Source organism: Poecilia reticulata, chromosome 9 (assembly GCF_904066995.2).
Source record: "Poecilia reticulata chromosome 9, P_reticulata-male-v2, whole genome shotgun sequence".
NCBI classification, from domain to species: domain Eukaryota; kingdom Metazoa; phylum Chordata; class Actinopteri; order Cyprinodontiformes; family Poeciliidae; genus Poecilia; species Poecilia reticulata.
This window is the reverse complement of record NC_088838.1, coordinates 5,469,506-5,482,879: the sequence shown is the minus strand read 5'-3', so window position 1 is coordinate 5,482,879 and position 13,374 is coordinate 5,469,506. Positions and strand designations below refer to the sequence as shown.

The 13,374-nt window shown below is 43.3% G+C and overlaps 1 protein-coding gene across 1 annotated transcript in view; it reads left to right on the top strand.

Moving 5' to 3' along the window:
- Nucleotides 1–13,374, top strand: part of cux2b (cut-like homeobox 2b) — a 133,372-nt gene that overhangs the window by 84,006 nt on the left and 35,992 nt on the right. The window contains exon 4 of the mRNA XM_008417256.3: nt 11,987–12,065. Coding sequence (XP_008415478.2) covers nt 11,987–12,065 — 79 coding nt within the window. The remainder of the gene's footprint in view (nt 1–11,986; nt 12,066–13,374) is intronic.

Genomic DNA, 13,374 nt, shown 5'->3' with positions numbered 1-13,374 from the left:
TTCTGGCTTTCACCGCCGCAATAAATGAAATTGGCAAATCTGACTGGACGAATAATGCGCCGTGTTTGTTAGGTACCATTTGGATGTGGATGGTGCCGCTACAAGCGTTACAGTGGCGTGTCCTGGTTAGAGTGATGCGGCTAGTTTATTAGAGACTCCTGTTCAACTGCTTCTTAACACAAGTAGCGACACATGACTCAGTGCATTTAAACATCCAGACGTGATGAAAATCACTTGACTGAAGTTCAAGCTAAGCATCAGAATAGGTAAGCAAGAGGATTTGGGTGACTTTGAATGTGATACGGTTATATTAGACTAATCTGGATTGCCGAAAGTATATTGCTGTGTTAATGCAAATCAGAATTTAAGTGATACCTTTTCTTAATCTATAGGATGTAATAAAGTATTTTGTCAGCTCACCCTGTGCACTTAGACAAGCTACTAGAAAAGCTTTCCTGAAGCTTTAGAAGTGTGTTTCTGGGAATCTTTCTGTCAAAAGTGCAGTTGTGAGGTCAGACATTTGTATTGGACGAGAAAGCCTGTCCACTGTACTCGCTTTAGCAGTGATGTTTTCACAGGAAGAAGCCATCTGCAAACTGTTGTCACAAAGTTGGGAAAATGAAATTCTCCAAAATGTCTTGGCATTTAAACATTAAGAGTTCCTTTCACTAGAGTTGATGAGGCAATGTTATGTTCTAAGAACCACCCACTACGCAGTTAGGCAAAATGTGTCACACTGAAGACTGGCAAACCCAAACTCATCCATTAGATTGTTAGACAAAGAAAAACAATACATCCTTCCAGAGGAAATGTCTCCACTGCTCTGGAGTCCGATGTTTCCATGCTATACACTACTGCATCCGACAATTTACCTTGTACCTTAAGAGAAAGCTTGGATTCTGCTCCCTTTTTATGGAGACCCATTCCACGGAGCTCTCCTGGCAGTGTTCTTCAGCTAAACTGAAGGCCATTGACTCCAGAAAGTTGGTGGCCTCTGTGGACTTTGTCCTCCGATGTGTGATTTTTATGTTTCCTACAGAGAGGAGGCTGCCGTGCACCAGTGCCAATGGGTCCTCTAACCAATACCAGCAGGCAAGGCGGGTGAAGTGTCTTGTCCAAGGACACGACAAAGGCAGACGGAGTAGGGGCTCAAACCAAAAAGCATTGATCCATCGTTCCTTGTATTAGTGGTTCAGGCTGCTGGTGGTAGGGCATATTTTCATGGCTCACTTTGCGTCTTGGTAATAACTTGTTTCCACCCACTTTCTTGACATGTCTCTGTACACCAAAGCCTGGAGTCAGTCAGTCAGTCTTGTTTGCACATTAAACTGGAAAAATGCAGTTTAAAGTGGCTTTAAATTGTGAAAACGTAAAAATAATTTTGTCCAGGGGTCAAATCTGTAGCAATCACTTCATGCCATCATCTGAAGAATGTTTCAGACACTTTTGTCGAATCTGTGCCACAGACCTAATGCAATTCTGAAGACAAGAGGTCCAACATAGGTACACCTTCAGCACGGCGTACCTAATAAAGTGGCCAGTGAGTGCATAAGGCCTACCTGAGATCTTCCTCCACACACACACTGCTGCTGACAAAATCAGATTCATCAAGCAAATAATGGAGCTAATTTCTACACCGTGTGTTTCCAATCCATCTTCTGCTCACAACAAGACTGTTGGGCAGACTCGGGCTCGTCTCCGCACCATCCGCTCTTCTGTCAGCCACACACCTTCAGCCGCCGCGCGGGCCTCGTTCATCAGCGCCACTCTTCTTTAGCGGATGCGGCTTTGGCACGATGTTCCTCCACGCTGGAAACAAAGGCAGCACTGACACCTGTAATTAATTAGGCTATTATGCATTCCGCAATGATAATTGCCTCACTGGAAAGTCACCAGCCTTCTAAGAGGGAGAGAGAAGAGAGGTGGATAGAGAGCACTATCCATCATAGCCTAGCGCTCTCTCTGCCTCTTTCACTCGTCTCTCTCTCTCCCCTCCACACCTCCAGTGTCACGCTGTCTCACCTTGACTAGTGCAGGCAGGACTAGAGAAATGCTGTCAACATGTGTCTGAGGGTGAGATATGCAGCTGTGGCTCCCCCGGTGCCAGCACTGCTCCGCCAGCCGCCTGCCAGGGTCTGTCCACTCTTGGGGCTTTGGCTCACATTGGCACAGTTACCCATGACACCCCATCTGTTGTAGCTTTGTTCACTCTTGCAGTACAGCACCGAGATAATGGGGGTGCTTTATTTTTTATAATTAGCCCTTGCCGGCACCTCTCCTCTCTTCTCACCTCTTATCGGTTCTCCCAGCACCAAGAATCTGGTCCAGGAGCGCTCAACGCTGATTCTTACATTCTTCTCTCTCAACACGTCAAACCTGCAGCCTTCATCTCATCCTCAGCACGCCCCGCGCTCCCTCCCCATCAACTTCTGATAGATCCATTTTCAACAGGCGCACCTTCCTCAAGGTTTAGGTCATTCGCTGCATGAAAGGTTTGAGAAAAGCAAGCTTAAAGAAAATGACAACTCCCGCCTTTTGAAGTACAAAGACACTGAGAAAAGATTTGTTTTCGTCTTTCTGTCTGTCTCTTGACTTTGACTTTGCTTTGACTTTGAGGCGGTGCTATGTGAATTTTGCGGTGCGAGCTGGTAACACAGTGGTTCTGCCGACTGCTGATGGAGAGGGGGACCCAGAAGCCACCTGCTGCGCGGTGGAGACAGCAGGCCCTTTGATCTCAGTTTAATGTCGTGCCATGTTCTGTCTCTCAGGCAGCTCCATATGCCATGTCCTCTGGGATTACGTCAGCGCCACCTTGATCCGCTATCTCACCAAGCCTGGGTCATTTTCTTCATTCTCCTAAAAGACGTTGACCCAAAGTTTTTATCAAACATCTCGCATCATATATCATATATATTTTTATTGGCTGCTGTAGTAGAGAGAGATTGGTCCAAAGGCCTACAAGAAAGTAAGCAAAATGTTGGTCTGCTTTTTGATCCGGAGCGCGTTTATGATTGTCTTATTGAAACACCACTTCTACTCAGGGTTAGGTTGATAACTGGTAATAGTTTTGTTCTTAGTTTTGGTTCCCGACGTACTTCCTGTCTTTGTGGCCAAACAGTTGAATGTTTCCCATCTACTTGTCCAAAAGCAATTTGGCTTGTCCATGTATAAGTTGAGCCTGAAGGTTTTGACTTTAGAGAAGGGGCTTCTTTTTCAGATCATGCTGATGTTAAGCATGCTTCACCATAGACAGCAACACTGGTATCCCGGTGCCTGACAGAAGTTGGTTGTACCAAATGTGTAGAGGTTAGTGTTTAATTGAAACCTAATAGATTTTCAAGATTAGTTCACTCATGACTAAATAAAAAACAACAAACGAACGTGCTTGTTAATCAAAGCTTTTTTTCTCTGTTTATTACATACTGGCATATTATAGTCAAATACTGAGTATGGTCTCCCTTAATTGTATTTGACATTAAGGTTTTAGATACATAAATACCTTTATGTATACAGATACATAAATAACTTTATGTATCTGCTTCTCAGTGGATCTAGTTAAATTCTATCCTCTTGATCCCTATACTTGAACTTTCTTCCCCTTTTTTGTCATGTTGAAATGAGAAATCATACATGTTATCTGGATTTTATCCAACAGGCCAAGTCAAAGTAGTCCTTAATTGTGAAGTATAAGGAAAATTATTTTCCATAAAGACAAGATTTGTGGAGTTAATTCTCTCATTAACTGTGAATCTCTGCTGCTCTATCAATGTTACAGTGAGCCTAGCCACAAACCTCTGAAATCCTTAAATAATAACTGGAGTCATAATTAAATCAAAATATACACAGGTGGACTCTACTCTTTGCTAATTGGAGAATTTGGGGCATTTTGTTGCCCTGAATCGTCAGAGGATTTTGAAGACCAGGCATTTTTTCATTGTCTTGATCTGTCATCTAAAAACCTCCAAAATTCACAGAATGTTGTGGTTGTAACTCAAGCTTAATAAAGTTTAGGCGGTTCAAGTCCATTTCAAAGACTCTAATCTTACCGCTCTGACCAAAAGGTGGGAGTTGCGTGTGAAATCTGCAGGCCGTTCGGCGACCATGAGTCCAGTTGAATTTGTCATTCATGTGTCGCTGTGATGTTACAGTGTGTAGGCACATGAAGACAGCCGGTTGCAAAATCACATCTACGTGGTCAGCTCCGGACGTTATTTTTTATTTATTTTTTTGGCTGAACCGATAGCTCCGTAACGGCAGAGTGGCTGCGGCGTCAGTGTGCTTTGACTGACAGGCGCCGCTGATTGGAATTGACACGGCGACGAGATGTGTGTCAGCGCTCTGACTGCTCATCTCATTGGGCATCCAAAGACGGCCGCAGCCACCGCTGCGCGGCCACTGCGGCTCCGAGACGGGGTGTCACCATGATTAAATCTGCCCTGAAACGCACGCGAGCACGCGGCGCTCATGTACGCCGCAGCGCTTCGCCATGTGTGTTTGCGTGCCTCCCATGGTTCAAGTGTGTGTACGTGTCTGCGCGTGGGTGTATGCAGGTCTCTCACCATCCAGACTGTATTGCAATAGTGTTTACCTCTGCCCCTCTCCTCCACCCACTCATCAGTCATTCCTCACCAACTCATCTCTCTTGCTCCCGCCTCTTCTATGAACCTACACTCAAAGCAGGAACAAAATAAAGGATTGTTGGCAGCACTGACAGCTGCAGAAGTGCTGGGTGGCAGAACTAATATATGATCGCTTCCCTTCTACTGGATAGAAAATTACCGTTATGCATTTTTTTACGAACAGAAGTTGTTTATTCTAACATGACACAGTCGTGCAACGGTGACCATATTGTGCCCCATTTTCTCGGCTTGCCGTTGGTTCCTCTAGTACTGATTTTTAAGGGTTCTTTCGGAGGGCTTTCTCACGGTTTTGTTCTAATAAGCATGGCGCGGCGCCGGGGTTGTTGTGACACCCTGTCAGCCTGTGGGCTGGACTGCTGCTCTGTGAACAGCTCTGTAGGATGGACTCCCTGTGATTGTGCGCTGACCTTTGCATCATGAGGAAGATGACAGGTAATTTAGAGGCCTCAGGGACTGTGGAACCATACATTTGCTGTCCCCAAACCGTGCACCACAGCAACCACATTCACCTTGAGATGGGAGCACCGCGTCAATATGCGCTGCATATGCACACACATGTACACATGCAGGGAAGAGGAATCCATAGACAGCCCAAGTAGGTCTGGAGTTTTAAATATGTTCCAGGTCTGTGTATGGAAAAGGGAACTGGCTATAACAAAAAATACTGTTTCCCCCCCTCCCAGGCCCCGTGTCATAGATTATCCATCCATCCATGATCTGTTCATTTGTCCTTTCATCAGTCCATCCAATTGTTTGTCTAATCATATTATTGTTTATCTATCCATCCATTCATGCATCAATTTATCGTAGTGAACTTTCGTTATTAGAATTTAAAAATGCCTTACCAAGGGACAGTCAAATTTGTTGACAGAATTTTGCTCTTAAAGGGGCGGTATTATGTATTTTCCAGCCATATAGTGCCATTTTATATCACAATCAAATAATTATTTTCAATTGTCATAAAAACGCTGCATATATCAAACATGACTTAAAAGAAAATTGGCTCTGCAATTTGATGCTTCGAAATTGGGCCTCTGTCTCTTTAAGAAGCCCCTGCTCTCTGCTTTCAAGATATCATCCCAACATCGCTCCTCCATTATCCTGTTTACTACTGACATTACAAGCGTTGGACTGAGAAGTATTTTGTATGATGAGCTTATTGCTGCTGCCGCTAGTCTGGTGGAGGCAGAAGCTCGACAAGAGACTCAAATGTCAAGGAGGAGCTGTGGGTTAATAGGTGGAACTTTGTATGAGCAGGCGTTTATGCACCCTAAATGGTTGCCACGGGAGATTCAAGGATTCAAAGAATCAAAGCAACACTCCAAGTATTTTTTTGATTAGGAAATAATATAACATGATATAAAGCTCACAAAAGCCGATTTTACATAACATGCCCTCCCCATTTTAAAGATGTGTTAAACACCTCTGTGTGTACTAATGCAGACGTGCTTTGAGCATTCCCAAAGTTGTTTGCACACACACTTGGTGCAAAAACGTATCCCGACACCCAACAGTCATTGTCACACACTCTAATCACCTACATCGTCACAACCCGTCCTCAAACAACCAAATCACAAGGGGTGGCAAACTGGTAAGGCAGAGGGGGGAAAACGATGATTTAGAGTGATAATTGCATAATCACCAGTTGTGATAATTGTAATTGATGACTGCATAATTGCTAATTGCGCTCTTTAAGGGAGCCTCTCTTTTCCGTTGTCTCTCTGTCTCTCTCGACACGTCGCTCAGTAGCCCCTCTTCTCCGCTCCAGTCTTCTTCACTTTGGATTTGTTCTCCCTTCCCTCATTTATTTCACACTCCCCACCACACGCTAGGTTGTTCCAATACACACACAGACACACTCACTAGCGGGTACAGTAAGTATTCTCAAAGGCTCATCAGTAAGTATTTCCCAGCAGCCCTGTCCCAGAGGCTGTGCACTGCCCACTCTGTTTCTGCGTGAAGAGTTATGGAGGAGCGCTAACAGGTTTCCTTTGTGTCTCTCTCACTCGCTGTGCCCCAGGCTTTACTCCTGCTTGTAAAATCATCCCGGGGCCAAGCCTATTCCCTTGGTGGCTGTATCCTTTATCACAAAACGGGCAAAAACAAAGAAGGCGCTGTGAGCCAGAGCAAGAGATGGGGGCCATATTTTCCAGCCAAGGAGGAGAGGAGATTTCCCAGTCGAAACCCAACCTTTAGCTGCAACTCTTTGTGCAGCTCACCCTATTCGTCACGATGTAGGAGTTTACAAATCCCAGCTGTTTCAGAGGTGGCGGCTTATGCTGGACATGACAACCACTCTGTGATCAGCCTTTCATTAAACATGAGTGTTTTGATGGTAGCAGAGGCAGCTTGGAGAGAGGTGGGCGGGGTCATGTCTGTATGCAGACAGCGGGACCAACATGAGAGGGCATCAGGCAGGCGAGTGATTGATGTCTCCGCTGGCGTCTGTAGGCAGGTTAATGGCGTGATTGTGGAGGTAATCTCTGTGTTCTCTCGTTAAAGGATGATGGAGGGCCAGGAGACCCCCGGCATGTACTCTAGAAGATGGAGCCCCAGTTGCTGCCTCTGCAGAATTTCTAGTTTATTTGTTTGTTTTATTTATTCTGCATATGCAACCAGGGATTTTGATGAATCCGCTTCAGGGGAGGAAGGATCAGCCCGGCCAGCCTGATTACTGAAGGCTGGCACAACCACTCCGCTGGAGTGGCTGGGTAGTTCAGGTGAAATCTCAGTGTGGAAGTAGTTTGTCTCGGTGTCACAAAGTACTCCTGACGGTTAATGTGCTACTGCACCGAGGAGTTGATGAGATTTGATCCTCATCACTGCTGCACAAACAGAGAAACTGTCTGAATGTTGACGGGAGAGTTTGCTGAAACAATTCAGATTGCTCACGTGTTCCACCGTGCAAAATCATTCACCGCCCCTGACTGCTTCCACAAACTTAGAAGTATTTGTTTTAGGGGTGAACTAATACATCTGACCCAATTTTCTTACTTTTGGTAGATTGGTGATCAGCTGATACTTATGCATCAATCTTATCTACCTTGATAAGCATCTAAAAACCGCTGCTGTCCTCTTTTGCGCTGCATGAGAGAAGTTTGACCAATGCGTTGACCCATCAGGTTATGTCTACATGTTTAGTTATCCCACTGTTACCAACTCAACAACTTTCTTGCTATATTTAGTGACATTTCAGACAAAAAAAAAGTACCGGCCCAAATAGGAATCAGCAGGTCAGACTTCTCAAAGATCGGTAATCAGTGATCGGCCAGAAAACTACAATTGGTGCATCCCAAACTTTATTGGAATGTTGTGTGATAAAACAGCACAAAGTGGTGCATAACAGTGAAGTGGAGGAAAAAGGGTGTTTTGGAATATTTTATCACAGATAAAAATCTAAAAACATGGCATTTTTCTACTGTGATACCCCTAAATAAAAGCAAGTGAAACAAGTTTTAAGTCATAAATAGTCCACCTCTGTGTAATAATATAAATTAGACAGTTTTGTCAAAAACTCAGAGGTTTGTTAGAGAATATTAAAGAACAAACAACATCATGAAGACCAAGGTACACAGCAGACAGGACGGAGAGAAAGAAGTGGAGTAGTTTAAAGTGTTTAGGTTATAAAACAGTACCTTGAGCTTACAGCATATTATAGAGCTCTGTTCACTTCATTACTTATAAATCAAAGAAACGGCCAACAGACTCATAGCTTAGGACAGATCACATTTCAGATTTTTGTAAGCAAATATTGTCAGAACCACATGCAATAATTTCTTCCGCTTTGTAATAATGTGCTAGTTTCTGTTGACCCACCATGTAAAATCCCATAAATGTAATAAAAAGTCTTAAATTCATCTATCTGAAATTAAGGCCTAAAAATGTCTTGAATTCATTTAAAAAAGGTCTTAAATTTTGACTTGACAGGCCCATTTAGTCTTGTATATTGTGGGTTGGTTGGTTGGTGGGTTGCATTCTGTGACTCGAGATGGTTATGGCCATAGACATAATAATTAAAGTATAAATACATTTATTATGTACGTATATAGGTATAGGCCTTAAATTCCTTTTAATAATGGTATTAAGAAGTGTTAAATTTGAGTTGGTGAAACCTGCAGAAACCCTGTTTAATATGTAAAAGTTAAAGCAGTTTGAATACTTCTTGACAGCATCCATAAAAAGTCTTAAAAAGTCTTAAATTCATGTATTAAGACATGAATTTAAGTGGTTTGAGCTGGAAAAGTTGTTTTATGATAGTAAAGTGCTTTATGCACTCTTCTTGTTTATTGTTGCCACATAGTTTCATGAAGTCCTGGAGGGAGGAGAGTTGATGGGAGGTAGATGAGGGCAGGTGTGCGTGTGTGTGTGCGTGTGTGCGTGTGTGTGTGTGTGTGTGTGTGTGCGTGTGTGTGTGTGTGTGTGTGTGTGTGTGTGTGTGCGTGTGCGCGTAAGGAGGGTGGAAGGTTAAACCGGGGTCCGGCTGAGTGAAACAGCAGCACTGTGTATCAGGGAGCTGCCTAAGAGCAGCAGACTATTGCATCTGTATTGATTGGACTTCAGCCTTTTCCATTTTCCATGAACTCCACTGAGTTGCTCTGAGTGGGAGTGATGGGGGGTGGGGGAGGGAGTGGGAGGTAAGGGGCTGGGGGGGGATTTGCTTGATCTTTATGATATTTCTTTAAACATGATGCTGTCGTTATGCCTCCCCCGGGGAAAACGCGCCAGCCATTTCCAGTAAATCAAAGGCTCTCCGTCTCACGCTATTTTCCACACACCTTATTTATAACCCCACTAAACAGCTCCAACACACTGCCGCCATTCTCATAAGTGTTTTCAGCCTTTTGCGAAATGAATGTTTTTTTGTTTTTTTTGACAAGTGCATTTGCACCGCCGAGGAGCAGCTCAGACGTGCCGCCCGCCTTCCTGGCCCCTTTGTTGGGGCCCCGTTGAGCCGATACGACTGGGGGGAATGTAATCAGCAGCGACAGAAGTGACACGAACAGTAGATGACGTTCATTTGAATCCAGCCGATGAGTCAGACTAGATCCGACTTTACTGTTGCCGAGTAGAGGGCGTCGGGGAGAAGGCACCGCGCGCGTCCTCTGGTTTACAAACAGATCCGAAGCCTCGGTGTGCGCTGAGAGCGGGTAACCCACATACCCACTAGCGCAGGTGCCCTCTCCATGGGGCCAGGTGGCGGCTAATTTGCTTTCTTTGTCCCTCCTAATGAATCGTTAATTGGTTTGCGTCACCCGCCGAGCCGCGGATAGCAGGTGCTGAGTGCTGCTGGTGATGGAGACCACTGGCGAGTGTCCTCGCACACAACCGGTGCCTACGTTTACCGGGCCAAATGTCGCCTCGCAACATGCAACAGCTTGGCAGTTAAACAGGAGAAACGTTGCCACGGTTTAAGCTTTCTCTCAAGATGTCACTGATTTACTGTTAAGATCTCCTCCCTGCACAGTTTGTCTCGTAGAATCATCAGAGAACATCAGTATTTCTACTGTAGCTGGTAATATTTTGTGCGTTTTGGGGCTGCACGATATATTGAATAACAAAATCTTAGCAAAGTCAATGTGTACTATATCAATGTTGGATGCAGCGTTTGTAGGATCTTACATTTCAAGTGCCATGCAGTTTGATGTTTTTTGACATCAAGATGCAACAGTGCATCGCAATAAATTATTTAATTAATGAATCAATAAATCAATTAATTGCTTGATAAATTAAAACCAGCTCAATAATTTCCATTTGCATGATTTATCATTTCTCTTTTTCTACCAAAAACTGCATAAGTCTTTGGTGACAACTGTCCTTTTTTTTTTTAACAATTTTGTTTACACTCTTCATAATTCGTTTTATTTGTTGTTTCTGATTTTTTTATTTTGGATATTAAAAATGTCCTTCAGTTCCAGTGTTAAGTGATCATTAGAATTTAAAGTTTGTTGATCTCTGAGAATGTGTTCTTGCATTATTGTGCCATTACCATTATATTACTTTAAAATAGTCTCAAAACAACAACGTTATCGTTGATCGCAATAACTTCTGGGATGATTTATCGACCAGTAAAATGTGTTTTTGTGAACAGGCCTAATGGGAACATCGTGGTGATGAAACGGAACACACAACTAATTTATAGGAATAAAACTTAATATACTTTTAAAAGATAACTAAATGAAAGATGTGATGACGCAGCAGATACAACACATGAAGTTTTGATTCTGGAGCAGCATTTCAAATTTCGATTGGGCTTTAAATGAGGGAAAAGTTTTATTGTATTTTATGTCTCAGAAAGTAGCACTTCGTGTTATTAGTATCATATTTCTGTAAGAACATATTTTTGTAACTCAAATATGGTCACAAATCTGTCAGTTTTCCTTTACTTCATATTAGAATATTCTGACTGATTGGTGTAAAGCATGGTTAGATTTGCTCAGCAGGTGATACAAGCATGACAAATGTTCTTCTAACCAATAACCATACATAGCAGTTTTAGGTGTAGAGCCAAAGAAAATTATACTCATGTTAGCAATGTGTGCTTGGAAATAATTTTATTATATTGATTAAGTATTACGGTCATATTTTATTGTAGAAGAGTTTTCTATTACTCTAAACACTGTTTTAAAGGGGCAGCATTATGTAAAATCGACTTTTTTGAGCTTTACATCATGTTATAATGTTATTCCCTCATCAAAAACAAACCTGGAGTGTTGCTTTGAATCTTCCATGCATGCTTGAGAAATCCTCTAATCTCCCATGGCAACCATTCAGCTGTGCAAAACACCTGGGTTGATCTAGCTCCGCCTTCAAGGTCCTGCTGCTTTTCAGAGCTGTAATTTCCAAGCTTCAGAGCTTCCGCCTCACAGAGCAGCCCTCTCCAGCGACTCCCCTACTCAACTCTTTCAGACTAGCCAGCAGCAATTAGCAAACACCTGGTGGAACTACGTATCGGCTGAGCTCATTATAGGAGCTACTTCTCAGTGTAACATTGGTAAGAATGTTGTTAAAGGGTTAATAGAGGAGCCATGTTGTGATGACTTCCTAAAGGCGGAGTTTCAGAAAGAGCAGGAGTTTTTAAAGAGACAGCGGTCCAATTTCAAGGTGTTAAATTACAAAGTAAATTGTCTTAAGTCATATTTGATATATATATCCCATTTTTTTAACAACTGAAGTTAAAAAATATAAGCTGTAATTTCAATACTTCAGAGCTACATCATGAATGTCATCAATGATGTTTTACCTTAAACTTCAAGTCAGATCATCTTGGCTTCACCTGACCATTCATGTACTAGTTTCCTGAGTTATGCAAGTCCATGTTTACCTTAATGGCATCTTCTTCCCTGCAGGTGGTCGCTCTGAACAAGCGCAGTAAGGAGGCAGAGTCTGCGTTCCTGGGAATCTACAAACAGCTTATCGAGGCCCCAGGTGAGTCTCCCACCAAGACCAGAGAAGTGCATCTTCACAAACAACACCGGCACACTCGCCAGCATTACGTGTAGAATTACCATTCTTCCTTTGAAGATCAATCTCTTAAAAGATCAATTCCCGTCAATCGTCACGTCTGCGGGCGGACCGGTTCGCTCGGCGTACTTCGTTCGTACAAATCACCACACACACAGAAAGTAATTTTTCCTCGCCGTGGATACGGTGGATATGGTGCGGCAGCACATGGATGCAAGATACAGAAAACCCTATACCCTGTGGCTCTTATCTATTTTTCAAAGTCTATGCTCTCAGAGTGGTTTCCAAAACTCTGCGTGAGGCCACTTCTAAGCCCAGCGCTGGTCCTCGAGTGTAGCCCGACTGAGGAGAAAACACGTTCTTAAGGAGCTCGGCTGTTGATTGTGGAGGACCAATTAAAATCCCAACTGAAGTCTGGGTTTGTGTTGAACCTGATGAGGCCAAAGGGGGGGAGGGAAAGGGAAAGAGGTGCAAAAGGCGGAAAATTGGGGTAAAGGAAAGGCACAAGCCTGTGTTTATTTAGTTTTCTTTTTTCCTCCAGTGCTAGGGAACATGTAGCGTATTGCTCTCTGTTGCAGGAGACGGCAGCAGTACGCAGCCCAATCTCTGTCTAGATCAGAGAAGCACTTGTGGCAGGAGTAGAGAATGCTGTTTACAGATTCAATGAATACGAGATAAAAGCCAGCGTCAGAGAAAAAGCGACGACGGCAACTGACTTTTAAAGGTCTCCATTTTTCCTTGAAGTCCCCTGCTTGATATTGCGCCACCAACCACCCACTCGCTAACCCTCGCGCTCAGGCGCACACACAAACACAAGTCGACTTTGACTGGAGTTATTTCCTTGATAAGAAATGCCTTTCTTTGAAGACGTATTCAGTTTGATTAATATAACCTGTGCCTTTTTTTACATGGTGACCTTAATTCCAGCTGCAGAGCATTTTAATGGTACACGGTTTTAAAACAGACCTTTGTCAGGTAGCAGAGGCTGCTGTCATCCCACGTAACACAAACACTTTGTTTTACAAAACGAAATATTTTTCTCCTTTTCTCTTGAAATGCAAACCATGTTCTTTTTATAACCATTCATTTGACTTGAAGAGTATAGGATATCACATACCCTGTTACATCAGGTAGTCCTGCCGATCTTCATTTGACCTTGCATTTGTAACGGTACGGGACCTGATTCTTTAGTCATGCCACAAATATATTAGTATATTATAAATATGCAGTGTCTTGTAAAAATCTCGACAGACTGAACTTCTCCATTTGCCAC